Source organism: Aethalodelphis obliquidens, unplaced genomic scaffold (genome assembly GCF_003676395.1).
Source record: "Aethalodelphis obliquidens isolate GAN/ISIS:26980383/991018 unplaced genomic scaffold, ASM367639v1 scaffold16, whole genome shotgun sequence".
NCBI classification, from domain to species: domain Eukaryota; kingdom Metazoa; phylum Chordata; class Mammalia; order Artiodactyla; family Delphinidae; genus Aethalodelphis; species Aethalodelphis obliquidens.
This window is the reverse complement of record NW_020837960.1, coordinates 9,456,874-9,484,511: the sequence shown is the minus strand read 5'-3', so window position 1 is coordinate 9,484,511 and position 27,638 is coordinate 9,456,874. Positions and strand designations below refer to the sequence as shown.

At 38.6% G+C, this 27,638-nt stretch overlaps 1 protein-coding gene and 1 non-coding gene across 2 annotated transcripts in view; one reads left to right on the top strand and one right to left on the bottom strand.

Annotated features, from left to right (window-relative positions):
* Positions 1 to 27,638, top strand: part of MTRF1 (mitochondrial translation release factor 1) — a 63,317-nt gene that overhangs the window by 8,703 nt on the left and 26,976 nt on the right. Inside the window, exons 2-7 of the mRNA XM_027116114.1 lie at positions 10,008 to 10,165; positions 11,973 to 12,062; positions 12,887 to 13,312; positions 18,053 to 18,144; positions 19,933 to 20,014; positions 21,137 to 21,250. Coding sequence (XP_026971915.1) covers positions 12,895 to 13,312; positions 18,053 to 18,144; positions 19,933 to 20,014; positions 21,137 to 21,250 — 706 coding nt within the window. The 5' untranslated portion in view covers positions 10,008 to 10,165; positions 11,973 to 12,062; positions 12,887 to 12,894. The remainder of the gene's footprint in view (positions 1 to 10,007; positions 10,166 to 11,972; positions 12,063 to 12,886; positions 13,313 to 18,052; positions 18,145 to 19,932; positions 20,015 to 21,136; positions 21,251 to 27,638) is intronic.
* LOC113625857 (U6 spliceosomal RNA) lies at positions 24,442 to 24,548 on the bottom strand. Its single transcript, XR_003434907.1, has one exon. It is a non-coding gene; the product is annotated as a U6 spliceosomal RNA (small nuclear RNA).

The window sequence follows — 27,638 nt, the reverse complement described above, 5'->3', positions numbered from 1 at the left end:
TCCAGTGCAGGGGACACGGGTTCAATCCCTGGTCTGGGAGCTAAGATCCCACAGGCAGTGGGGCAAGTAAGCCCGTGGGCTGCAACTACTGAGCCCACGCACCACAACTAGAGAGCCTGCACACTGCAACTACTGAGCCTGTGTGCTCTGGAGCCTGCACGCCACAACTAGAGAGAAGCCCGTGTGCCACAACTAGAGAGAAGCGCGCTCACCTCAGCGAAAGATCCCGCGTACTGCAACTAAGACCCAACGCAGCCAAAAATAAATAAATATTAAAACAAAAAACAAAAACAACAGTGCCTTCTGGCCTTTGCAGAATTAATTCCTCCAACAGTGCTTAGGAGGGAATACATTTCTACCTTCTTTGGAGACTTCTCTCTCCTTATTCTCCCTTCTCTTCTCAATTACAGTAATCATTTAATAATAACTGTTATTGGGGGGCTTCCCTGGTGGCGCGGTGGTTGAGGGTCCGCCTGCCGATGCAGGGGACACGGGTTCGTGCCCCAGTCCGGGAAGATCCCACATGCCGCGGAGTAGCTGGGCCCATGAGCCATGGCCGCTGAGCCTGCGCGTCCGGAGCCCGTGCTCTGCAACGGGAGATGCCACAACAGGGAGAGGCCCGCGTACCGCAAAAAAAAAAATAAATAAATAATAATAATAATAATAACTGTTATTGAGCACATACCCTGTACCAGACACTATGTATAATTTGCTATTTCTTATTTAATCCTCATGAAAACACCATGAGAAAAATACTGTTATCCCCCTTTTACAAATGAGAACTGAAGCTTAAAAAAAGTAAATTTATACCCAATTATGAAACTAAGTAAGGGTCATCTCACCAAAGTTCATGCCTGTAGCTACTATGCTAAACTGCTTTTCATAGCCTACTAATGAGTTTCCATAGATCCTTAGCCAGCCTCATTCAGTTTATTTTTTGCATTAATTTCCAAGGGAAAAATCTGTATTAATGGGAATCTGCATTAATTTTCTATCAGTGCCGTAACAAATTGCCACAAATTATGTCTTAAAGCAACACAGATTTATTATCTCACAGTTCTGGATGTCAGAAGTCAGAAACGTGTCTGCAGGACCATGTTTCTTTTGGAGGCTCTAGGAGAGAATTTATTTCCTTGCTTTTACCAGCTTCTCCAGGCCACCTGCATTTCTGGGCTCATGGCTCTTTCTTCCATCTTCAAAGCCAACAGCAAAGCATCTCCTCTACTTACTGACCTCTGCTTCCTCTTCACATCTTCTCTCTGACTCTAACTCTACTGCTTCTCTCTTATAAGGACCCTTGTGATCACACTGGGCCCAGGAAGATAATGCAGGATCATCTCCCCATCTTAATATATTTAATCACATCTGCAAAATCTCTTTTTGCCATATAAGGTAACATAGTCACAGATCCCGGTGATTAGAGTGTTACACACATTCAGCCTACTACATGATCTTTGTAAAATACAAATCTAATGATGCTTTTTACAAAGTATTAATTAATTTATTGATTTTTGGCTGCTCCGGGTCTTAGTTGCGGCACTTGGGGTCTTTGTTGTGGCCTGTTCAGTTGCAGCATGCGGACTTCTTATTTGTGACAAGTGCAATCTTAGTTGTGGCATGCACGTGGGAGCTAGTTCTCAGACCAGGGATAGAACCCAGGCCCCCTGCATTGGGAGCTCAGAGTCTTACCCACTGGCCCACCAGGGAAGTCCCTAATGATGCTTATTGCTTAAATTTCTTCCATGGCTTCCAGGAGAAAGCTGAGCCTCTTTACCTGAGAATGTGAAGCCCTTTATGATCTAGTTCCTGCCTATCTCTTGAAATTTCCCAGATTCTCAGTGTGTATCTGCGATGCCCTTCCTATCTGTGCCTAGCTCACTTCTACTTGTCCTTCGGAATTCAGATTAAGGGTCAGCTTCTCCCAGAAGCCATCCCTGTCCCTGACCCTGATATGGCTGCCTCTCCTCTACACTCTCGAAACACTCACTACTCACCTCTAATACAGTGCTCATCGTACTGTGTTGAAGTCACTAACTTACTCGTCTATTTCCTCCATTAGACTGAAGTCCCTCTGGATCAGACACCATGTCTTATTTAACTGTGCATTCCCTGTGTTTTACAGTTGTTGCTCAAAAATATCTTTGCTGAATTAGTCATCTCCCTGTAGCACATAGCATAATATCTTATGTATAGTACAGAGTCAAAAGCATATTTGCTAAATTGAGCTATAGTTGTTTTCACCTCCTCAGGAATAGGAAAGTAATATATCATCTTCTGCCAAAAAGATTCAGAACTGGGGACTTGTATCTTGCTCCCCAGAACTGTAAAATGAAGTGTGAATAATAAATTGCTAAGTATAATACAAGGAAAGATTCAGCAATATTACAGGAATTGTAATTGAGATTATATGAGAGCTTAAATGAAGGACTATGATAGGTGGATGAGCTGATCTATCAAAGACACTGACAGCTGGAATGGAGTCTGTTTTCCTCACCATTGAACCCCTAGCACTTAGCAGAGCGCTTGGCACATGGTAGATATTCAGTAAATACTGATTTGATGAAGATAATTTCAATGAATTGCACTCCAGGCAGAGGAATTAGTATTGTTAAGAAAAATTGGGAGACGCTGAAATAGGCAAAGAGATTATAAGACCACCTCCTGTTGAATTGTGTTTTTTTCATTGTCTTTGAGCTATTTTACAACTCTTTTATGTTGTAGAAAACTGCTAACAATGTACATGATTCTTTTACTGAGATTGCCCTTTTTAAAAAAATTACTTAATTAATGAATTTATTTTTGGCTGCGTTGGGTCTTCATGGCTGCGGGGCAGGCTTTCTTTAGTTGCGGCGAGCGGGGGCTACTCTTCGTTGCAGTGCGCGGACTTCTCATTGTGGTGGCTTCTCTTGTTGCCTAGCACAGGCTATAGGCGCGTGGGCTTCAGTAGATGTGGCTCGCAGGCTTTAGAGCGCAGGCTAAGTAGTTGTGGCACTGGGGTTTAGTTGCTCCTCGGCATGTGGGATCTTCCCGGAACAGGGCTCAAACCCTTGTCCCCTGGATTGGCAGGCGGATTCTTAACCACTGTGCCACCAGAGAAGCCCTGCACATGATTCTTTTCCCTAGAAATGCAAATTTGTATAACTGAGATGCAAGTGGTTATGTCTTGCGTGTACTGACCAGTTTTTCATCTTTTAAACAAATTCATTTCAGCATTCCTTATGGTGTATTTATGTTTTCTCTTTAGATTTTGTTTAACAAATTATAACATCCCTCATTAATTAATAATTTTTAAAAAATTGACAGTTGTACATTTCATATTTATACAAAAGTCATAATCTTACCTTTAAAAATATCTTTTAGGGCTTCCCTGGTGGCGCAGTGGTTGAGAGTCCACCCGTTGAATCAGGGGACACGGGTGCGTGCCCCGGTCCGGGAAGATCCCACATGCCGCGGAGCGGCTGGGCCCGTGAGCCATGGCCGCTGAGCCTGTGCGTCCGGAGCCTGTGCTCCGCAGCGGGAGAGGCCACAACAGTGAGAGGCCCGCGTACCGCAAAAAAAAAAAAAAAAAAAAAATGTGTGTATATATATATATATATATTTACATATATATTTATATATGTATTTATATATATCTTTTAGCAATATGAACAAAAATGCCAAGGTTGAAGATGTGTTTTGGAAGAAATAAGGAGTTATCTGGTTGAGCTGAAACATGAGGACATGAGGTTCTTGGAGGATATCATGAGAGATGAAAAGAGGCTAGCTAGATTGGAGTCAGATCTTGAAGAGCTGGGAGAACGATGTGCAAGTTAATGAGAGAGTACGGGCAGCAGAATCAGGGTCACAGTGCAACCCAGCCTTCTTGGTTCAAATCCCTTTGGCCACTCTTCATCTGTCTGTTGGGCACAATCTTGAGCAAGTCACCTAGCCATGCTGTGCCTCAGCAATTCGTAGGGTTGTTGGGAAGATTGAGTGAGTTAGTTAAATGTTAAAAATTTAGAGCACTACCTGGTAAAGAATACGTACTCAGTGAATGTTAACTACTATATTATTGCTACAGTTCACAGTTCTTTACCTGAAATACTTGGACCAGATGTTTTCAAACTTCAGGATGCTTTGGATTTAGAAAGGAAATGCATATACCGTACATTATAACACTTTCAGTGGGTTCTGGAGCAGCAGCCTGTAATCTAACAAACAAATATTTCTTTTTTTAATTAAATCAAATTAAATTTTATTTTTATTGAAGTATAGTTGATTTACAATGTTGTGTTAGTTTCAGGTGTACAGCAAAGTGATTCAGACATATATTCTTTTTCAGATTCTTTTCCCTTGTAGGTTATTAGAAAATATTGAATACAGTTTCCTGTGCTATACAATAGGTCCTTGTTGGTTATCTATTTTATATACAGTAGTGTGTACATGTTAATCCTAAATTCCTAGTTTATCCCTCCCTCCATGAATAAATATTTCTTCATTAAAAATACGAATATTTATTCTAAGTGGGATAATACAGATATAAATAGCCTCACTTCAGTCTCAGTTGGTATACCTGCCAAACTGAGTTTGGGTTAGGGCAGGTTTGGCCATCAAATAAGTTACCAAAAACCCTTCAGTTTTCAGAGATTTTCTGATATTTGCATTGAAAACAAGGTTTTTCAGAGCTTTGGGGATATGAGAATTGCAGAGAATTGCCGTATTACTAAAGTAAAAAAAAACAAGATAAGATTGAAATAGAATTTGGAAATCCTGGATATTGTTCAGAAAGCAAAATTTTGAATTTGATCACCTCTCCACTTTGGCAAAGTTTTAATTTTTTCTTTTAAAAATTTCAAAGCAAGGGCAACAAATAGTTGATGAGGAAAAGTTTCTCTTTATAGAGATTCCAAATAATAAATGAAGTCAGGGGACTTCCCTCGTGGCACAGTGGTTGACTCCACGCTCCCAATGCAGGGAGCCCAGGTTTCATCCTTGGTCAGGGAACCAGATCCCACATGCATGCCGCAACTAAGAGTTCGCATGCCGCAACTAAGGAGCCTGCGAGCCGCGACTAAGTCCCGGCACAACCAAATAAATAAATAAATAAGTGAAGTCAGAATGATAAAATATCACCATTTTGCAACTTCTAATGGAATAATGGATCTAGGCAATCAAGAGCTTCTAGTATTTTAAAAAATCACAACTAAATATTTTGCATCTTCCTTTGTAAGTATCTAACCCACCTATGAATTAGTTTTGAAAAAAAAAAAAAGTAAATATGACTCTGTTCAAGCTTCCAGACCAGTTTATAGGAAATACAGGAAACAAAGGAACATGATAAACACCACAACACATGTCTAGAAAAATCTAGACTGTGTGAAACTCCTCAAGGCCAAAGATCTGGTCTCTTCAACAAATATATTGCAAATAAAAAAAATTAAAAAGAGGGGGGATCCTGTAGATTAAAACAAACCAAGTATTATACATAGAAACAAATTGCAATGCATGGACCTTATTTGAATCTTGATATGAACAAGCAAACTGCCTCCCCCCGCCGAAAAAGAAAAAGACAAAAAATCTGGCACAATCAGGGAAATTTAAATACTGACTAGATATTTGATAATATTAAGAGCTATTTTTAATTTTTAGGAGTGATCATATATTTTAAAAGTCTTTATCTTCTGGAGATGTATACAAAAATATTTACAGACGAAGAGTTACGATGTCTTGTATTTGCTTCCAATTAATCCAGTGAGGATGAGAAGAGAGAGGGAGGAGGGAGGGTGAACACTAAGTTGATAATGTTGAGAATTCATGATGAGTGCACAGGGGTCATTTTACTGTTCTATTTTTGAACATGTTTGAAATTTTTCATATTAAAAAGGAAAAAAATAAAAAGATATATATCTACACACACAGAGAGTATAGATTACATTGTATTCCTCAAGGGAAGATTTGTATCTAAGTTGGAAAGTACTTTAATGCTTATAAAGGGTATTTGAAGACTACTGTTAGTAGAAAAAGATGGGAAAACTAAACTCATTGAAATGAAAATTTGAAAATGTATAATTCAAAACTGAAGGAAATAATTTAAGAAAAATATTTAGCCTGAAATTTAGGATGAAAAATGGAAGAGGTGAAATTACCCAGAAGTCGTAGGAGACAACACTAAATGAGCTTGTTAACAAAGCTGACCTCAGCCTAGGCTAATACCAGTTTATGGGGTAAAAGATGAGTTTCCAGGATCTACCCTTTTATTATTATTATTAGAGTAAAAGAAATACATCGTAAGTTGACATTTCAAGACTCCTTGAACACCTCTTGACTCTGAAAATAACTTGCGATCTAGTTTCATTAATGCCAGCAGGTGGCGTGTTTGTTAGCTTTAATTTTTTCAAGCTCCGAAAAATTTGAGAAGCAGTATGAACATGTGAAAATAAGAAATGCTCTTTTTTCATTCTTTATATTTCGCTTCTCTCGGGGAAAATAATTTATAAGGATACAAATGAAATAAACTCTGTTTTTCTACTTTTCCACCATATTGAGAGCTTGAATTTTGTAGTAAATTGCTACCTGCTTTCACTTTTTCTATAGTGAAATATATCTGATTCAAATCCCAAGCCATTGCCAGTCTCAAGATGGCATTGGTCAAGAGCTAAACTACCGGGAATCAGAAAGCCAGGTGTATCTTCACAGTGTGCTAAAAAACAATGTGTTATGGCTTGTGTGCTGAGATTTTATGTTGCTTTCAGTGCCACTGAAAATTTCCCAGATAGGACCAAAGTTTCAACTTAGCCTGGAACAATCTCTACACTCACCCTTGTCTAGCTCCCCAAAGAATGTCCAGGGCTGAGGAAGGTCTGGTGCTCTGCTTCTCTCGGGGTAAGCCCTAAGCAGACAGTTTACTGATGTGAAACCTCTGCTGAAGGACACAAATCGACCTCTTGTTAGTACTCTAGACGCGAGTGTCCTCAGAATCTTTAAAAGAATCCGGAGGTCTCTGAGAGGAAGTTCAGTGAAAATCCCCATTCCCTACCCCTTTGGGTTTGGGACTGATTTGCTCTAAATGGAGATGAAAAATGACCCCACGTATTTTGTTGTGTTAGCATGCTCCAAGTTGGAGGAGGGGGACACAGGTCATTTAGTTTCTGACAAAGAGATACCAAATCATCAGTGCCCATTACAAATTCATTCAACAAAGAAAGTATTCATAGTTGACCTTATTGTGAGAAATATTTCAGACATGGTAGTGCTTGTTTCTAGTTTAATCAAAATGCTAATTCTTTTTCCCCCACTGAATCAACCTCTTTTATTACTATTTCTGGAAACTTTTATTCTGTAATATATCAGACTTCTTGCAAATAGAAGTTGTTTAACTTCATAGAACAATTTGAGAATAATAACTTCCATAAGGCTTTTCAATCAAACATGAAAGAATGTCTTTTTTCTTTTATAGCTTTCTTGTTTACAATACCCATCACAAAATTTCAAGAAATTCATAGTACTATGAAAAGGAAAATAGAGATTACCTATAATTCCACCAGATTTTTCTTTTCTTTTTTTTTTTTTTTGGCTGCACTGCACGGCTTGTAGGATCTTAGTTCCCCGACCAGGGATTGAACCCAGGCCACAGCAGTGAAAGCACCAAGTCCTAACCACTGGACCACCAGGGAATTCCCTCTTCCAGACTTTTAAATATGCATCATATACTTTTTTTAAAAATCAATTAATTAATTATTATATTTGGCTGCATTGGGTCTTCGTCGTTGCACGCGGGCTTTCTCTAGTTGTAGTGTGCAGGGGCTACTCTTCCTTGCTGTGCGTGGGCTTCTCATTGCAGTGGCTTCTCTTGTTGCAGAGCACGGGCTCTAGGCACGCGGGCTTCAGTAGTTGTGGCACGAGGGCTCAGTAGATGTGGCTTGTGAGCTTAGCTGCTCTGTGCAGTCTTCCTGGACCAGGGCTCCGACCCGTGTCCCCTGCATTGGCAGGTGGATTCTTAACCACTGCACCACCAGGGAAGTCCCACATACGTTTTTTAAGTGAAATAGTTTGATGAATTTTTTAAACATTCTCTTTCACTTAATAATATATTGTGGACATCTTTGCATATTAATAAATATAATTATAACCACATTACTTTCTTTAAAAACACATGGAGGACGAAGCAATATTTATAGTCTTTAGGGATTTTCTTTAAATTTAGAAATAACATTCATAAAGTGTATAACGTTTCATGTATATCTCAATAAATGTTTACATATGTAAATGTCTTTGCTTGGGCTGCCATAACAAAGTACCATACTGAGTGGCTTAAACAACAGAAATTTATTTCTCACAGTTTTGGAGGTTGGAAAGATCAAGGTGCTGGCAAGGTAGGTTTCATTCTGAGGCCTCTTCTCTTGGCTTGTAGGTGGCTGCTATCTTGCTGTGTGCTCACCCCCTGACCTCTTTTCGCTTGTTGAGGGAAAGAGGGGGGCAGAAAGAGACTACACAAGCTCTCTGGTCTCTTCCTGTAAGGGCACTAGTCCTATCAGATTAGGGTTCCCTCTCTATGACCTTATTTAACCTTAATCACCTTAAAGGCCCTATTTCCAGTGGGGTCATACTGGGAGTTAGCTTCAGCATACTGAATTTGGGAGGGATTAGTCCATGGCACTAAAGCTTATTTTTTAAGAAGGAAGTTTTATATATACATCAAAATAAAGAATTAAAAGATTTTGTTGGATAATTTAGGAGAATGATTTATGTGGGTACTTTGGTATTCGTGAGAGCAAAGATTTTTGTCTTTTCTGTTCATTGCTGAAGTCTCATGTCTAGAATAGTGATTAACACATAACTGGTGCTCCGTGTTTACTGCATGAAAGACTGAATGTTTTCTTTTCTTTTTTCTGGAGGAGGGAGGCAGTATCACAGTTTAGGAGCCATAGATCATTAAGACAGATTGTCTTCATTGAATCTCAGCTCTATCACTTAACTAGTTCTTTTACCTTGGACAAGTTACTTAAACTCTCTGTGCCTTAGTTTTCTCTTCTGCAAAATGGGTATTTTAGGGTTGTTGTAAAGATTAAATTAATTAATAAATAGGCTTAAGCCATTTAGAGTAGTAGCTAATATGTAGTTGGTAGAAGTAGATACCTTGAAATAGGCAATACATGTTAGATATTTATATTTATGCCTAATTCTCCTTTTTATATATGTGGTCATAAACTAAGAAAATATCTTGTGAAGTTGGTAACGTGGAATTCTTGTTGCCTCTGCTTTTCAGGAAGAAATACTAGGGCACAGAGGTCAAATGACATGTAAATGTGTATCCTACTTGAATATTCAAAGTAAGGCAATATATTTGCATTTTCCTGGAATTGTTTATTATTTAGGATTTTTAATGCTTTACTTAATTGATGGTTTACAAGCTACAAACTTAAATTGAGCCCCCAAATTGTGTTTATGTATACAACAGCTATAAATTCACTAAGTTGTGGCTATATATAGTCTCTCATATTTTGGATCCTCCTTATGATTTAAAAAAAATACAACTTTATAGTCTCGATTAGTCATTAGGTATCTTCTCAGGCAATGGAAGCTGAAAGTACAAGTATTAACATGCAGAATCCTGCACATTTTTGAATGATGAAAAGGGATCCTCATTTAAAAAAATCAGGAATCTCTGCTCTAGTGGCTCTATATACACGAAAATTCTTGTATATCTTGATCTCTTAATCAGAACTGCAGGGAATCTCCCTTTTGGGCTTGCCTGGAACTGTGAAAACCAAAGCTCCACCTTTGGCCTAGGGGGTTGGAGGCTGGGCGTTCGTCCGAGATAAACTACAACTCCCAAGATTCCCGGGTGGGGAGCTCTTGGGAGTTGTGGTTCAGTGAACACAGCGGCACCAATGCCCCTGCACCTCCCCTCCCCCTTCCATCGCAACCTACACCCTGGGCTCAGAATCCGGATGAGTAAGTCGCCTGGTCATCTCTCTCGTGGGAATTTTTCTCGCTTTTCCATTTTTCTCTTTTGTTTCCTCTGTTAGTTTATTGTTAGGCACACGCAAGGGCTACTCGTCTGGAGAAGAGTCGAGACGGAAGAGGCGGGATCAAGCTCTAAGCCGGAAGGGGTGAACCTGGCAATGAAAGTGATCCGGTGTCTGTCGGGCTGAAACGTAGTGGACCACAGAAGGTTCAGACCTCCGTAAGGAAACCTAACGTCCTTTCTGTCTTTTTTTTTTTTTTTTTTTAACGTGCTCACAGTTCACTTCTCTTTTCTGGTCTTAAAAGTCTATTTTCCTTTTCCAGCTTTTTTTTTTTTTTCCCCATGGTGTCTCCCTCTGGGATCACTCCGTATACCGAGTTAGTGTGGCTTACACGTGATCCTCTCGTGCCGGCTTAGTGTCACTTCTGACTTGCCAAGGCTGAGAGTTGTCCCTAGAGTATCATTTTATTTTTAATTTTCATTTATTTTATTTATTTATTTTTGGCTGCGTTGGGTCTTCGTTGCTTCGCGCGGGCTTTCTCTAGTTGCAGCGAGCGGGGGCTACTCTTCGTTGCGGTTCGCGGGCTTCTCATTGCGGTGGCTTCTCTCATTGCCGATCACGGGCTCCAGGCGCGCAGGCTTCAGTAGTTGTGGCATGAGGGCTCAGTAGTTGTGGCTCACGGGCTTAGTTGCTCCGCGGCATGTGGGATCTTCCCGGACCAGGGCTTGAACCCATGTTCCCTGCCTTGGCAGGCGGACTCTTAAACGACTGGAAAAGAGTCACCAGGAAAGCCCCTAGAGTATCATTTTAATCCTGTTACTGTCGGGGAGTGATGGAGAAGGCTTGCTATTCTCAGGTATAGATAAACCTAGCAGATAAATGTCTTGGGATTTACTTAACATTGAGGTTCATGACCTTGAGAGTTGCTTTTTCTACTATTTCTAAAATGGAAATTTAGCTAGAGGTGTTTTAACAAAAATCTTTTTGCCATTTTTTTTGTTACATCCTTTTTCAAATGGACACACTTTCTGTGACTAGATGTTGTTTTAGACCAGGGTTCCTGGCCTCCTTAATCAATAGATATTGATCAGAGGCCAGACAAGAAATTCAGTCAAGGCTATATCGTGGCCCCTGCTGCAGCAGAGGGGAGTGAGCAGGTTCCTTACATGGGGTGAGGGTAGGGGTGTGTTCAGGGATCCAGCAGAGGGGTGGCTTAAGTGGTCTACCCATCCCCTTGGCTACGTTGTGTGCAGGGGGCATGCGCAGTACCCTGCTTTTGCTCCCCACTCTCTGCTTTTGCTGCCAGCTCTTCAGAGGTGCCAGTTGGGCTTTTTGGTCTCCTTTTATCTAGTTGTCCAGAATTTGCCCCAACTGCCCATGCACACAGTTATTTTTAGCCCGTATTTGTTTCTTTGTATTTTGTTGCTTAAGGAAACATTTGTCCAGGTGCAAGCATTGCAGCACTGCAGCAAAGGGTCCCGGGTCCCAGCTTGTCTCAATGTGAAGACAGGCAGAAACTCCTGCTGGAGGACTGTAACATTTGTGGCTACTGTGCCTTTGTGTACGCTTCCCGCAGTCCTTTTCTCAATGTGATTCAGTATGTTAAATTTCCTTAGTACAACCCTGCAAACTGTGAATATTTTAGAGACTATTCTGAATATTTTATTTCCTAGGAGATAACAATATCCAAGTTAGCAGACTTACAATGATCAAATGAGCTAATATATGAATACACCTAACGTAGTAGAAACACTGGAGACAATAAAGGTTGATTCTGATCAATTTTGACCCTTATTTCAACTTTGAACCTCAGGATTTTAGGGGCAAAGTATTTTTCTTAGAACACTTTATCTTCTCTTTCTTACTCAGTAAAACCATTGTGTACATTTGTTATCTCTTTTGATTATCTCTGTTAGAAGGAAGAACAGATAATTATTATTGTACATAACTAATTTCACCTAACATGTAATTTTTTAAAGTAATTTTTCTTCCTGATTGTAAAAGTAGTATGTGCTAAATGTATAGGAAACTTGGAAAACACGAAGAAGTAGAAAAAAAAAGGAAGCAAAAGGAATCCATCATCCCACAACTAGAGATCATCTTACTAACGTTTTGGTATGTTTTTAGTTTTCTTTTTTCAAAATAAAGCTCTTCCTCAACTTATGATGCAGTTATGTCCCCATAAACCCATGTATTCCATATACTGTAGACAAATTTGAAAACCTAATTGAGATTATATTGTTTTGATTCTGTTTTTTTCATTTAATATAATTATCATCATTGTCTTTTTTTTTTTTACCAAACTTTATACTTTCTTAGTCTGTTAGTATGTAAATTTTCCGTCCTTTAGGATCTCAGCTAAAAGGGAAGCAACTTCAAAGAGTGATTGCATAGTTGGGAATGAAAAGCACTGAAGTCTGAATAGGCAAGCTGCATTCACCTCAGCTCTGCCTCTATCTGGCAGAATGAATAATCATGATTAAGTTACTTGACTTCCTTGGGCATCTGGATACCTAAGAATTAGACAAGGAAGTAGTGTTTCCTTCAAACTTTAAAAATCTATTAATATACGAACCATCTAAAGTTTGCATGATTATTTCATACTTGTCAAGAGCTTATTCACACACTCAATTTTAGATTCTGGGTACTTTCTAGAAAATAGCTGATTTAACCCATTCTGTTGATATATTTATTAGTTACACTCCTACTCATTTGCCTTAGTTAATTATATATGTTGAATGGGTAGAAAACAGCACTACCTTCATTTATTTTGTTATATTCACAGATTTGAAGATTCGTTTTCTTTTTGTGGGTTATTGAATTTAGGGACTGTGTTTGGAGCTGGCTGAGGCAGTGAACTGAGCAAGATTTCTTGAGGCTCCTTCAGCTTTTATATCTGTGGAGTTGATATTTCTCAGATTGTGTTTATTTTGTTTCAGATGCTGAAATGAATCGTCACCTGTTTGTTTGGCTTTTTAGACATCCGTGTCTTAATGGTCACCACCAGTGCCATGTCCATCTCCATTCTCATCAACTTACACAGATACCTCTTGACACAAGGCTGTGGGTTTTTAGACGAAACAGGAATCACATTCTCCATTGTCTGTTAAGTGAGAATTGGTCCAGGAGATATTGTCATCAAGATACCAGGATGCTCTGGAAGCATAAAGGACTACAGAAATACATGGAGGACCTGAGTAAGGAGTACCAAACACTTGATCATTGTTTGCAGCATATCTCTGTGAGTGAAGGGGACCGGAGGTCCTTGAATCAACGGCATGCTGAGCTGGCTCCGCTTGCAGTCATTTACAAAGAAATTCAGGAGGCTGAACAAGCCATTGAAGAATTAGAATCAATGTGTAAAAGTAGGTAAAAGATGTGTGTGTACAAGTACAGGATTGATTTTCTAAGTTAAAGGTATATTGAATACAGTCTTTTAAAAAGCCTGCACATAGTAAGCCCTGCACTTGGAAAGGACAGGACTCTGTACTCTGGGTGTTTGAAGTATTTCAGCTACTAAAGAGCAACTACTAAGAGACCGAGGTCTTTGTGGTACTTGCCAAGACGCACTTAGGGTCTGGGAGACTAAATATTGACCTTTTCAGAATTTTTAATTTATTAATAGATCTTTATTGGGCACTGTCCTATGTGCTACATACCAGGGACACAAAAATACAATTCCTACCCCGTCAGAGGGCTTATATGGTATGGGTATTATTTCATCACCCCAAAAAGAAACCCTGCACCCTTTAGCCATCCCATGCCAATCCACCCAATCCCTGCCAGCCCTAGACAACCACTAATCTACTTTCTGTCTCTATACAGTTACTTATTTCAGGCATTTTATATAAATGGAATCATACAATATGTTACCCTATGTGACTGGCTTCTTTCACTTAGCATATGTTTAAGGTTCATTTATGTTGTAGCATGTTTCTGTACTTCATTTCTTTTTATTGCTGAATTATGTCCCATTGTATAGATATACCACATTTTATTTATCCATTCATCAGTTGTTGGTTATTGAGTTTTTCCACTGTTTTGGTTATTATGAACAATGCCGTTATGAACATTTGTGTACAAGTTTTTGTGTAGACATATATTGCTAAGTTGTGTGGTAACTCCATGTTTAACCTTTTGAGGAACTGTCAGACTGGTTTTCCAAAGTGGCTGAACCATTTTACATTCCATCCTCAGTGTATGAGCGTTCTGGTGTTTCTACATCCTCTCCAACCCTTGTGATCCGCCCTTTCGATTCTAGCCTTCCTGGTGTGTGTGAAGTGGTATCTTACTGAGGCTTTGACTTGCATTTCCCTGATTAATGGTGTTGAGTGTCTTTTTATGTGCCTATTGGCTGTTGTATATCACCTATGGTTAAATGACTGTTTAGATCCTTTGCCCATTTTTTAATGGAGTTGTCTTTTTATTATTGAGTTGTAAGAGTTCTTTATATTACAGATACAAATTCCTTATCAGATACATTATTTGCAAAAATTTTCTCCCATTCTGTCGGTTGTCCCTTGAAGCACCACAGTTTTTAATTTTGATGATGTTCAGTTTATCTTTTTTTTCTCTTGTTTGTGTTTTGGTGACATATCTAAGAAATTATTGCATAATCCAAGGTCACAAAAGTTCACATCTGAGTTTTCTTCCAAGGGTTTTCTATTTTTAGTCCTTACATTTAGGTCATTGATCTATTTGAGTTAATTTTATATATAATGTGAGAGGTGTTAATTTTTAATTTTAGTATCTCTTAATATTTTATTGCCTTAACATTTTTTCTTTTATGAAAAATTTCCAAATATACAGAAGTTGAGAGAAAAGTATAATGGACTAACCTGGGATTCAACATTTATCCAAATTTTTTTTTTTAAAGGACATGAGCCCTCTTTTTTTTTTTTATATTTATTTATTTATTTGGTTGCACTGGGTCTTAGTTGTAGCGTGCAAACTCTTAGTTGCCGCATGCATGTGGGATCTAGTTCCCTGACCAGGGATCGAACCCGGGCCCCCTGCATTGGGAGCATGGAGTCCTACCCACTGCGCCACCAGGGAAGTCCCAATCCAAATTTTGCTATTGGCTTTTATTTTTAATATTTATTTATTTGGCTGCACCGGGTCTTAGTTGCAGCACACCGCATCTTCAGTTGCAGCATGCGGGATCTAGTTTCGTGACCAGTGATGGAACCCAGGCCCACTGCATTGGAAGCACACAGAGTCTTAATCACTGGACCACCAGGAAAGTCCCTTGCTATTGGCTTTTAGTTTAATTTATAAACTTTCTTTTGTGCTCCATCCTGTTTCATTAAGCCTTAGAGATGTTAAGCAGCATCGAGGCCAGTCACAGCTATACCCGTAAAGTCCTGGATGTCCAAAGCCTTACCTTTTTCTGCCTCCTATTAGTGGTCTGCGAGTCTCTCACTTTATTTTGGCCATGAGGCATGCGGGATCTTAGTTCCCTGACCAGAGATTGAACATGTGCCCCCTGCAGTGGAATTGCAGAGTTCTAACCACTGGACCGCCAGGGAATTCCCTCTCACCTCTTTTAATGAGGATTATTTTTTACTCTTTCGCATAATGCCACTCAAATTTGTAATTAATTAGTTTGGGAAAGTTGCTTGCACATAATAGGAGCTTACTAAATGCTTTCCAAATTAAATTGACATAACCTCTTTCAGCCACGTTTGTATCATGTGTAATATTAGTAGATTGGATTAAAGTATTAGTAGATTGCTTCTAAAGTTTCTTCTACAATTCTGCTATTTTATAATAATAGTGATAATAGCTATGTTTACTAAGTCTTAGTATGTGCCAGGCACTAAGGTAAGTATTTTGCAAATATCTCATTGGAAATGTTCACAGTGACCTTATAAGGTAGGAATTATTATTAATATTCTCACTTTATAGATGAAGAAACTGAGAGGTTAAAATGCCAAAGGTCACTTAGCCAGTCAGGAGAGGAGCAGGAATTTGAACCCAATCAAGGAGACTCCACAGCCTCTGCTCTTATCCACTGCACAGTGATTCAAAGTCCAATAGGGTCTACCTCTGTAATGTATCTTGCATGAGTCCTCTTCTATTCTTTCCCCTAGTTTATATTTTCATTATATCTCAGTCCTAGATGATTACAATAAATTCCTAACTTTTAGTCTCACCTCCAAGCTTTCCCAGCCTAAGTACAACCTTAATCATATTTCTCTCCTGCTCTGAATTTCCAGTAACTCCCATTGCCTATAAATATAGATTGCTTGGCTTGGCATTTAATAGTCTCTGCTGAGTGACCCCCACCTCTCTGTGTAGTATATTAATTCCCTTTGCGTATTCTCCCTTCCAACCAAAACAGACAATCTGCCATTCCCTGAATATATTCAGACCATCCCATGTCTATGTCTTTGCTCATGTTGTTAACCCACCAATTTCACCTTCTTAAAGTTCAGTCTGCTTACAAAGTATGGCTTGAATATCATCCTTTGGCTTCACTCCCCTCTGTAAAACAAGTATGATGGCCTTTCTCTGTTTTATATTCTGATCCATTATGTAATTGTCTTAACTTCAGTCCCTTTCCCTGTTTTTTTTAAACGACATGAGCCCTCTTTTTTTTTTTTAATATTTATTTATTTATTTATTTGGTTGCACTGGGTCTTAGTTGTAGCATGCAAACTCTTAGTTGCAACATGCATGTGGGATCTAGTTCCCTGACCAGGGATCGAACCCGGGCCCCCTGCATTGGGAGCATGGAGTCCTATCCACTGCGCCACCAGGGAAGTACAGGGCCTGTGTCTTATTCATCTTTATTTCCTGCAGCACCAAACATAAGGTATAATAGACTCTTGAATATGTTGATACAGTGAAATTGAACTAGATTGGATCTTACCGTTCAGTAAATAATAAAAAGCCACAAAAATAATTTTATATGATTGCAGATCAGCAGGTTTTTCTGGTACCTCTGACCCGAGACTTATGTGCACAAGGTGAGGCCAGTAGCGATACTACAATTCTGCAACAGGTGATCCATAATTAGAATTGAGTTCAGATGGCACCTTATCTAGGAGCCTTCCTTAAGGGTTGAAGTCTGGGTTAGACCACCCTTTAGGCCTCGATGGCGCTGCCCACACCACATATTGTAATCAAGTGAATGTGTCCACCTTTCCCACCAGACTGAGCCACTTTAGCCCTGAACCATGTTTTATTCATCTTTGTGTCCCCAGCAACTGGCAGAGTATTTAGCACAGATTAAGTGTGAAATGTTGAAAGCAGGAATGAGGTATAGAATCCCGCCAGACCCCCATGACTTCCATGACTAGAAAAGAATTTTAAAGAGCTTTCTCTCCTTTATGAGTCTTCATTTCTATTTTCTTCTTTATTTTTAAGAATTAAAAATTTCTACCTCATCTAGCACACATCACCAGTGACAAATGGAATCTCTGGGCATCTAAAGCAATGGAGTCAAAGGTTATGGGATCCACCCTACTTGGCCACTATCTCATTGATAGCTTGTGTTATTAGAGCTCCATGATTTAACTTTTTGCTTTGAAATGATGTGAAAATGACCGTTCTTTCCATAAAGCAGAGGCTTGCAAGGATGTGTGGTTTTTTGACCCATGTGGTGTTTTTAAAAAATGTTTACTAAGTATGAACATTTCAAGAGGTTTCACAGTTTTAAAGAGGTCTTATTTCTGACTTCTCTTGAAAAAAAAAAGAGGAGGTTCTAGCCATGCTACATTACTCACAGTGTGCTGGGTAATGGCTGCCAGCTTTAGACAAGAAATGGTCACCCCAGTTTACCCTGAAACTTAGCTTATTCGGGTTTACATTTAGTTAGCCAGTCCCTTTTTAAACCTGTTTGATTTATCACTGATTTCTATAATTACTTACAGACATTCAAATCACCAGCTCATTGGGGCAAGATCGTATTTGTCTTCACACTGAGTTTTTTGGACACACTTAGCAAATACTTTACATTCTCTAACTATTCTGTTCTTTTGTATAATCCCTTGCCTTCACAACTGAAATAAAACCTAGTAGGTAGAGATTAGATAGCTATTTAAGAATTTCTTTGTAAGTATTTAAACGTTTTTACCATTATTTCTGTCGATGGTTTGTAGGTCTAAATAAAGAAGATGAAAAGCAGTTACAAGAACTTGCTTTGGAAGAGAGGCAAACCATTCTTCAGAAAATCAACATGTTATACAGTGAGGTATGTTTTAAGAGGTAAACTAATCTCAGCAATGTTAATGTAAAGGAATACTATTCTTGCTAGACTATGTTTTGCTGCTCAAAGTTATTTTCCAAACACCAGTTGATTAAGTCTTCTCTTACGATGATTGATAATATTGGGTTTAGTGCTGTCATTTACTACAGAATGAGATTGAAGAGATTGTGTTGGCAAGGAACGAAACCACCCGCCCCCCCCAGACAAAAGTATTCCAAAGCTGAATCTATTAAGTTACCAGACAAGGGAACACATGCTAGTGAAGAAATTTACTTCAACATGGAGTAGAGTCAGGGGGTTTTAAGTCTTAGAAAGAGGGAGTGGTACATGGTAACTGGGTTAATTAAGGATTGAAAATTTGCATTCAGGATAGAATGGGATGAATCCAAGGGCATAGAGACAGTGGGTTAATACAAGTCTTTAGTCCCTTCTAGCTCAATGGATGGTTTGTCTAAAAGAAAATGAAAATACGGTGCTATGTACTATGTTCCCCTTTGTCATATTTGCCATCCTCCTACCTTCAGTCTTCCCTACCCTGGGAATCCAGTAGAGAGACGTTTTTTCCTTGAAGTATAGTTGATTTACAATGTTATGTTAGTTTCAGGTGTACAGCACAGTGATTCAGATATACATACATCTTCTTTGTCAGATTCTTTTCCCTTATAGGTTGTTACAGAATATTCAGTATAATTCCCTGTGCTATACAGTAGGTCCTTGTTGGTTATATATTTTATATATGGTAGTGGATGTATGTTAATCCCAAACCCCTTTTCCCTTTGGTAACCATATGTTTGTTTTCTATGTCTGTGAGTCTATTTCTGTTTTGTAAATAAGTTCATTTGTATCTTTTTTTTTTTTAGATTTCACATACAAGCAGTATCATATGATATTTGTCTTTCTCTGTCTGGCTTGCTTCACTTAGTATGATAATCTCTAGAGGGACTTTTTGAGGATGAGGATGGAGGTATCAGTTATTGTTTTCACTGATTTAAACAGCTAGTCAAAAGCAGATGTAGGACGTCTGACTCTTAGTCTACTATTCTCTCCTGCAGGCTATATCATTTCTAGCAGAGATGGACTATTTCAAAAATTGTCGGTAGGGGGAATCATGACACATAGATACTTTCAGTTTGATTTGAAAGACCTTTTAGTAATAATAAAGTTGCTTCCCTTTTCTTCCTAAGAGGTAAGTTGGTTGCTTTCTTTATTAGAAAGCCCCTTTTTTTCTTGTCACACTGAGAAACTATTTGAGCCTTACCTCGGGAGTCCTCAATCTACTCTTTAAACAGCAACTCTGCTGAGAAGACAGGGCACGGCCTGGTGTCCGTCCGCTGTCATTTATTGTGGGAGAGAATATATAATCATATGTTAAAAGTCCTCATTTTCTCCAAATGAAGACTTTCAGAGCTTACTTCTTTCATTAGATGAAAGAAGCTACTGTTTAAGACTAATCAGAAGCAAAATTCGAAGAAAATTGAATGGAACACTGGCCTTTGATCTAAACTTTTGCATTTTAGAAAATTAAGATAATTTGATAGCATTGTAGAAAATATGCCAACAAGTAACTTCATTGTTAACATGAATCATCATTTATTTTAGGCTTAATTAGGTCTACTTATTAAAGCATTTTAGGACCAGACCTCTTTGAGATGCTCTATGATTTTGTTAATTACTGATTTTTTAGTATTTGGGGGTCTTTTATCTAAGTTCAAGGAATAGCAGTATGCCATGGAGAATATACACACTAATACTGATTTTTTTTTTCTTTTTCAGCTTCTCCAGAGTCTAGTGCCAAAGGAGAAATATGACAAAAATGATGTTATTTTAGAGGTGACATCTGGAAGAACTACTGGAGGTCAATAAAATAATTTTATCGTAAATGATCTTAAAAAATACTTAAATGTTACCTTGATATGACACACTGTAACTTTAAAAGTCTGTTAAATGTGTTTCACTTCGGAAGTAGTCATTTCTCAACTCCTAAGGGGTTTTTACTTAAGGAGGACTCTCTAAGAAATTTGTGCTGATTTTTAAAAAATTTTTTATTGAAGTATAGTTGATTTACAATGCTGTGTTAGTTTCTGGTGTACAGCAGAGTGATTCAGTTATAAATGAATATTTTTTTCATATTCTTTTTATTTTGGTTTATTACAGGATATTGAATATTTTCTATCCTACTGTGCTATACAGTAGGACCTTGTTGTTTATCTATTTTATATGTAGTAGTTTGTATCTGCTAATCCCAAACTCCTAATTTATCCCTCCCCACCCCCTATTCCCTTTGGTAACCATAAGTTTGATTTCTATGTGTGTGAGTCTGTTTCTGTTTTGTAAATAAGTTCATTTGTGTCATATTTTAGATTCCACATGCAAGTGATATCATATGGTGCTTGTCTTTCTCTTTCTGACTTACTTCACTTAGTATGATAATCTCTAGGTCCATCCATGTTGCTGCAAATGCCATTATTTCATTCTTTTTTATGACTGAGTGGTATTCCATTGTATATATGTACCACATCTTTATCCATTCCTCTGTTGATGGACATTTAGGTTGCTTCCATGTTTTGGCTATTGTAAATAGTGCCGCTATGAACATTGGGGTGCATGTATCTTTTCTTATTAGAGTTTGCTTCAGATATATGCCCAAGAATGGGATTGCTGGGTCATATGGCAACTCTATTTTTAGTTTTTGAAGGAACCTCCATACTGTTTTCCAGAGTGGCTGCACCAATTTACATTCCCACCAACAGTGCAGGAGGGTTCCCTTTTCTCCACACCCTTTCCAGCATTTATTGTTTGTAGACTTTTTGATGATGGCCATTCTGAGCAGTGTGAGGTGATACCTCATTGTAGTTTTGATTTGCATTTCTCTAATAATTAGCAACGTTGGGCATCTTTTCGTGTGCCTACTGGCCATCTCTATATGTCTTCTTTGGAGAAATGTGTGCTGACTGAATATTTTTATATTTTCTCTTAGGTGATATCTGCCAACAATTTACCCGGGAAATATTTGATATGTATCAGAATTATTCAAGCTACAAACACTGGAAATTTGAACTTCTGAATTATACACCAGCTGATTATGGTAGGTGTGTTTGAGGATTTGTCCATAGATGATGCTGGAAGTTGTTTTTCTTCTGATATTGATTAGAACCATGTTGTCCCATTTTTTAAAACATTTGACCTATATCTACTAAATACTGTGACATGGGCTCATCAATCACAGTGGCTTACTATAGTAGAATTCTTACTATGGGAGAAGAGAGTGGGAGGGAAGGAAGTATCCTCCTAGGAAGGAGTATCTGAATTAGAGAAACTTTCCCTGTGGAGGGTTGATATATGCCTTGCCTGAAAAATCATTGCTCTGTTGTTCAAAGCCAAGATGTATTAAGGTTTTTACTCTGAAGTACTAATGATGTGTTGGAGGTTTATGGGAATGCAGAAGAAGTTAGTCATTTGTCTTTATTTTCAAGAAGCTCCCACCCTAGTTGGGCTGATAAAAAGTTAGACAACATAAACAATAAGAACCAATGTGAGTCTTTAAACTTTTAAATACTCAAGTATGTTAAATCAGAACATCTGATAGTAATTCTTTTTTGTTCAATTCTCTTAATCCACCTGGAAGTTTTTGTCTGCTTGATCACACAAAGATACACTATAGTAGACAGAGGGCCGATGAATAATAACCCACAAATTATCAAAGTGGGGAAAGAGGATTCATGTAAGTTAAACAATTGAGGGAAATGAAAACAAGTATAGAGCATAAGTAAGGTTGTGTGTCATATGGATTTGAAATACAGCCAGTGGTTAGGAAAGGTGAAACAGGAGGGAAGGGGGCAGGGCGCAACCTTCGAATGAATGACATAGCCTGAGGACATGACATAAACTGATGAGAACCAAATGGGTCCAAGATGGTGGACAAGTCGACTTCCACTAGACCTTGAGCCTCAGTATATGCTCATTGTAATACATCAGCAAGCTAAATGACACACTGACTGGCGCCATGACAGTGCCAAGGCCAACCATAAGGATGAAAAATTGGGCGGTGGCCCAATTCCCGGAAATCCCCACCCCCTTCCCAAAATAGCTGGAATACTCCTCCCACTCATTAGCCTATGAAGTTACTCACCCCTTAAAAACTGACAACCCCATACCCTGGTGCTGCTCTCAACTCCTGAGATGGCCCACACTATATCTGTGGAGTGTGTATCTCTCTAAATAAATCCACTTCTTACTATCACTTTGCCTCTCACTGAATTCTTTCTGTGATGAGACATCAAGAACCTGAGCTTCATTAAGTCCTAAAACCAGGTGTGTGATCTCAGTTGGAAGACTGTGGGTTTTGGCCGGGTTTGAGTCCTAGCCATGTGGGTTCAAGTCCCAATCAGGGTTTAGGCTGGGTTCGAATCCCAGCACGTGGGTTCAAGTCCCAGTCTGAGGTACATGGTTTCAAAGGGAAGACCAACGAGAGCAGATGGAAGGACCAATTTGAGCAACAGCATGGTGGTGGGAAAGATCTTGCTGTGTGTGTAGAAGTGAGGAAGCCAATTAAACCAGAGGATATTTGTGATGAGAAGTGAGAGGAAATAGGTTCAAAAGAGTAGATTTTGAGCAGACGTTAAAGCGGGACAGGCCTTGATTGTTAGAGAGCTGTTGAAGATTTTGCTAATAAGAATATGATTTGATCAATATCTATTTTAAGAAGATTCTTTCTTTCTTCTTTTATTGAAGTATAGATGATTTACAATATGGTGTTAGTTGCAGGTGTACAGCACAGTGATTCAGTTATGTGTGTGTGTGTATATATATATATATATATATATATATATATATATATATATATTCCTTTTCAGATTCTTTTCCCTTATAGGTTATTACAGAATATTGAGCATAGTTCCCTATGCTATACAGTAAGTCCTTGTTGGTTATCTATTTTCTATATAGTAGTGTGTATATGTTAATCCCAACCTCCTAATTTATCCCTCCCCCCACTCTCCTTTCCCCTTTGGCAACCATAAGTTTGTTTTTAGAAGATTATTTTGACAGCAGTGTGAAAGATGGACTGAAGAGGCTAGATTTAAGGCAGATGGCAGAGAGGTTATTAGAGTAATCCAGGTATGACTAAGAGTTAGAACTGGGAGTAGGGACACATATGAGAGAACTTCAGATGAAGAATGAGCAAAATTTGTAACTGACAAGAGGATCTATTGCTGCCCACTATGTCCTGCGTGCAGTATGTGTCGTTTGATCTTCACAACCCTGGGTATTGTTAATCCCATTTTACAGATGAAGATCCAGGCTCAGAGAGTAAGTAACTAATCCAAGATCAGACAGTAAGTGATGGCAGTCCTGGGATTAGATTTAAGTCTGTCTGATCGAGAACCACACTACATCCCATTAGTTTATTCTGATACAAAGGAGATGAGCCACAGGGATCTAATCTTTCTGGCTGGGAAGATTGTGATATGCATTCATGCCATTGAATGGAATAGAAGTTGGAAGGCCGTCTCCATTTGGGCAGAACAGTGAAAGTTGTTTTTGAATTATTATGTGTGTTGTTATAGTGAGCGTTCCTTTAGAAATATCCAGTAAATGCTGAAGTCGTGTAGCCAGAGCTTTGGTGAGAGAATAGAATTGAGGAGAGCGATTTGATAGCTGTTAGCACAGAGATAATGTCTGATACTGAGAGAGAATAAGTGAGGGAGAGTTTATAGAGAGGGAATATTCAGGGTACCAAACGCTGGAGAATGGCCATATTTAGAAAGATAAACTAGTTGGCAAAAGAAAAAGAGGGGTCAGAGAAGCAGGAAAAGGGATGAGAACAGTATAATATTTTGGAAGCAGGAGAGGAGAGAGTTTCAAGAATGTAATGAGAAACACCAGCATATGAAAGAGAGAATGTAATCGCTGAGACGTATATTTTGAATTCAACTTTCAATAATGAAAGGGAGATGAACTTAATAACAGGAAGAGAGATTCCGTTTCAGGTGCCCAGAGCAGCCCAAACAATGGTTGGGAAATCTTTCTTTTAGATACATCAACTCAGTAGCAAAATAAAATAAAGACATTTTAGAAAGTAAAAGGACCTTTTATTTTATTTTATTTTATTTTTTTATTGGAATATAGTGGATTTACAATGTTGTGTTAGTTTCAGGTGTACAGCAAAGTGAATCAGTTATACATACACATATATCCACTCCTTTTCATATTCTTTTCCCATATAGGCCATTACAGAATATTCAGTAGAGCTCCCTGTGCTATACAGTAGGTCCTTATTCGTTAAAAAATATGGAATGCTTTGCAAATTTGTGGGTCATCCTTGTGCAGGGGCCATGCTAATCTTCTCTGTAGCGTTCCAATTTTAGTATATGTGCTGCTGAAGTGAGCACAAAAAAAGGTCTTTGATTAAAAAAGAAAAAATTTTCAGGAATTCCCTGGTGGTCCAGTGGTTAGGACTTGTTGCTTTCACTGCCAGGGCCTGGGTTTGATTCCTGGTCAGCGAAGTAAGATCCTGCATGCTGCATGGCGCAGCCAAAAAATAAATAAGATAGAGAAAGAGGAAAAGATACCTGCCCTATAAAGTATGTATATTAAATTATATGTATGGGCTTCCCTGACGGCACAGTGGTTAAGAATCCGCCTGCCAATGCAGGGGACACGGGTTCAAGCCCTGGTCCGGGAAGATCCCACATGCCACGGAGCAACTAAGCCTGTGTGCCACAACTACTGAGCCTGCACTCTAGAGCCCACAAGCTACAACTACTGAGCCCACGTGCCACAACTACTGAAGCCCGTGCGCCTAGAACCCATGTTCCACAACAAGAGAAGCCACCGCAATGAGAAGCCCGCACACTGAGAAGAGTAACCCTCACTTGCCACAACTAGAGAAAGCCCACACGCAGCAACAAAGACCCAACGCAGCCAAAAATAAATTTAAAAATAAATTTATAAAAAATTATATGTATATGTATTTAATGTTTAATTGAAACATTAAAAATCACAGAGATACAGCACTAACAGCTAAGATTGGAAAAAAATACATTTTCATGCAAAAATTCATATATCAAATGACTTAAAGTCTTGTAGTTTTGTGACCTTGGGACAGATAGGGGAAATACTCAACCACTACATAAATAACTGAAACTAAATAATTACAAGATAGTCATTGTGGAAGCAATGGAGGGTGATGGCTCTTGATATGTAGTGTAGGTCTGACACTATTATTCTGTATTCCTGGTACCTAAGGAATTGAAATATTTTTCAGGTTAAAGGGAGTCTATGAAATATATTACATCATCTCTTCCAACAGATTAATGTTTATAAATATGTTTTGTTATTCTGTGCTCAACCGTTGAATTCAGGGATAGGTCACTTAAAGTAATGTGGTGGTTAATTTTGTGTGTACAGAAGACATTTCACCACAACTCTTGAGAAATAAATTTGTGAAGGGAGCCCTGGCATCCTTGAAGAGCTCTGTGATTGCTTTTCTCTGTAGCCCAGACCTTACAGTGGGAACTGTCTTGTTGTCTGGCCAAGGACCTCAAGCTGATGATCCAGTTTCTGGATCCAGCTGCCCAATTGCAGCCAGTAAAGAGGGCAGAAAAACAGGTTGAATCACTCCAAGAGTATGCAGTCAGCAAAACCAGACCATGGGGGACTTCCCTGGTGGTTCAGTGGATAAGACTCCATGCTCCTAATGCAGGGGGCCTGGGTTCAATCCCTGGTCAGGGAACTAGATCCCACATGCATGCCACAGCGAAGATCCCACGTGCTGTAACTAAGACCCAGCACAGCCAAAATAGGTAAATAATAAATAAATATAATTTTTAAAAAAGAATTGTTTAAAAAAATTAAAACTCTCCAGAAAGTGGGCATAGAGGGAACCTACCTCAACATAATAAAGGCCATATACGACAAACCCACAGCAAACATCATTCTCAATGGTGAAAAACTGAAAGAATTTCCTCTAAGATGAGGAACGAGACAAGGATGTCCACTCTCACCACTATTATTCAACATAGTTTTGGAAGTCCTAGCCACGGCAATCAGAGAAGAAAAAGAAATAAAAGGAATACAAATACAAACTGTCACTGTTTGCAGATGACATGATACTATACATAGAGAATCCTAAAGATGCCACTAGAAAACTAGAGCTAATCAATGAATTTGGGAAAGTTGCAGGATACAAAATTAATGCACAGAAATCTCGTGCATTCCTGTACACTAATGATGAAAAATCTGAAAGAGAAATTATGGAAACACTCCCATTTACCATTGCAACAAAAAGAATAAAATACCTAGGAATAAACCTACCTAGGGAGACAAAAGACCTGTATGCAGAAAACTATAAGACACTGATGAAAGAAATTAAAGATGATACCAACAGATGGAGAGATACACCATGTTCTTGGATTGGAAGAATCACTATTGTGAAAATGACTATACTACCCAAAGTAATCTACACATTCAATGCAATCCGTATTAAATTACCAATGGCATTTTTTTACGGAACTACAAAAAATCACCTTAAAATTTGTATGGAGACAAAAAAACCCCGAATAGCTGAAGCAGTCTTGAGGGAACAAAGCAGAGCTGGAGGAATCAGACTCCCTGACTTCAGACTATACTACAAAGCTGCAGTAATCACGACAATATCGTACTGGCACAAAAACAGAAACATACATCAATGGAACAAGGTAGAAAGCCCAGAGATAAACCCACGCACCTATGGTCAACTAATCTATGACAAAGGAGGCAAGGATATACAATGGAGAAAAGACAGTCCCTTCAATACGTGGTGCTGGGAAAACTGGACATCTACATGTAAAAGAATGAAATTAGAACACTCCCTAACACCATACACAAAAATAAACTCAAAATGGATTCAAGACCTAAATGTAAGACCAGATACTATCAAACTCTTAGAGGAAAGCATAGGAAGAACACTCTTTGACATAAATCAAAGCAAGATCTTTTTTGATCCACCTCCTAGAGTAATGGAAATAAAAACAAAAATAAACAAATGGGACCTAATGAAACTTCAAAGCTTTTGCACAGAAAAGGAAACCATAAACAAGACAAAAAGACAGCCCTCAGAATGGGAGAAAATATTTGCAAACAAATCAACGGACAAAGGATTAATCTCCAAAATATATAAACAGCTCATGCAGCTCAATATTAAACAAACAACCCAATCCAAAAATGGGCAGAAAACCTAAATAGACATTTCTCCAAAGAAGATATACAGATTGCCAACAAACACATGAAAAGAATGCTCAACATCACTAAATATTAGAGAAATGCAAATCAAAACTACAATGAGATACCATCTCACACCGGTCAGAATGGTCATCATCAAAAAATATACAAACAATAAATGCTGGAGAGGGTGTGGAGAAAAGGGAACCCTCTTGCACTGTTGGTGGGAATGTAAATTGATACAGCCACTATGGAGAACAGTATGGAGGTTCCTTAAAAAA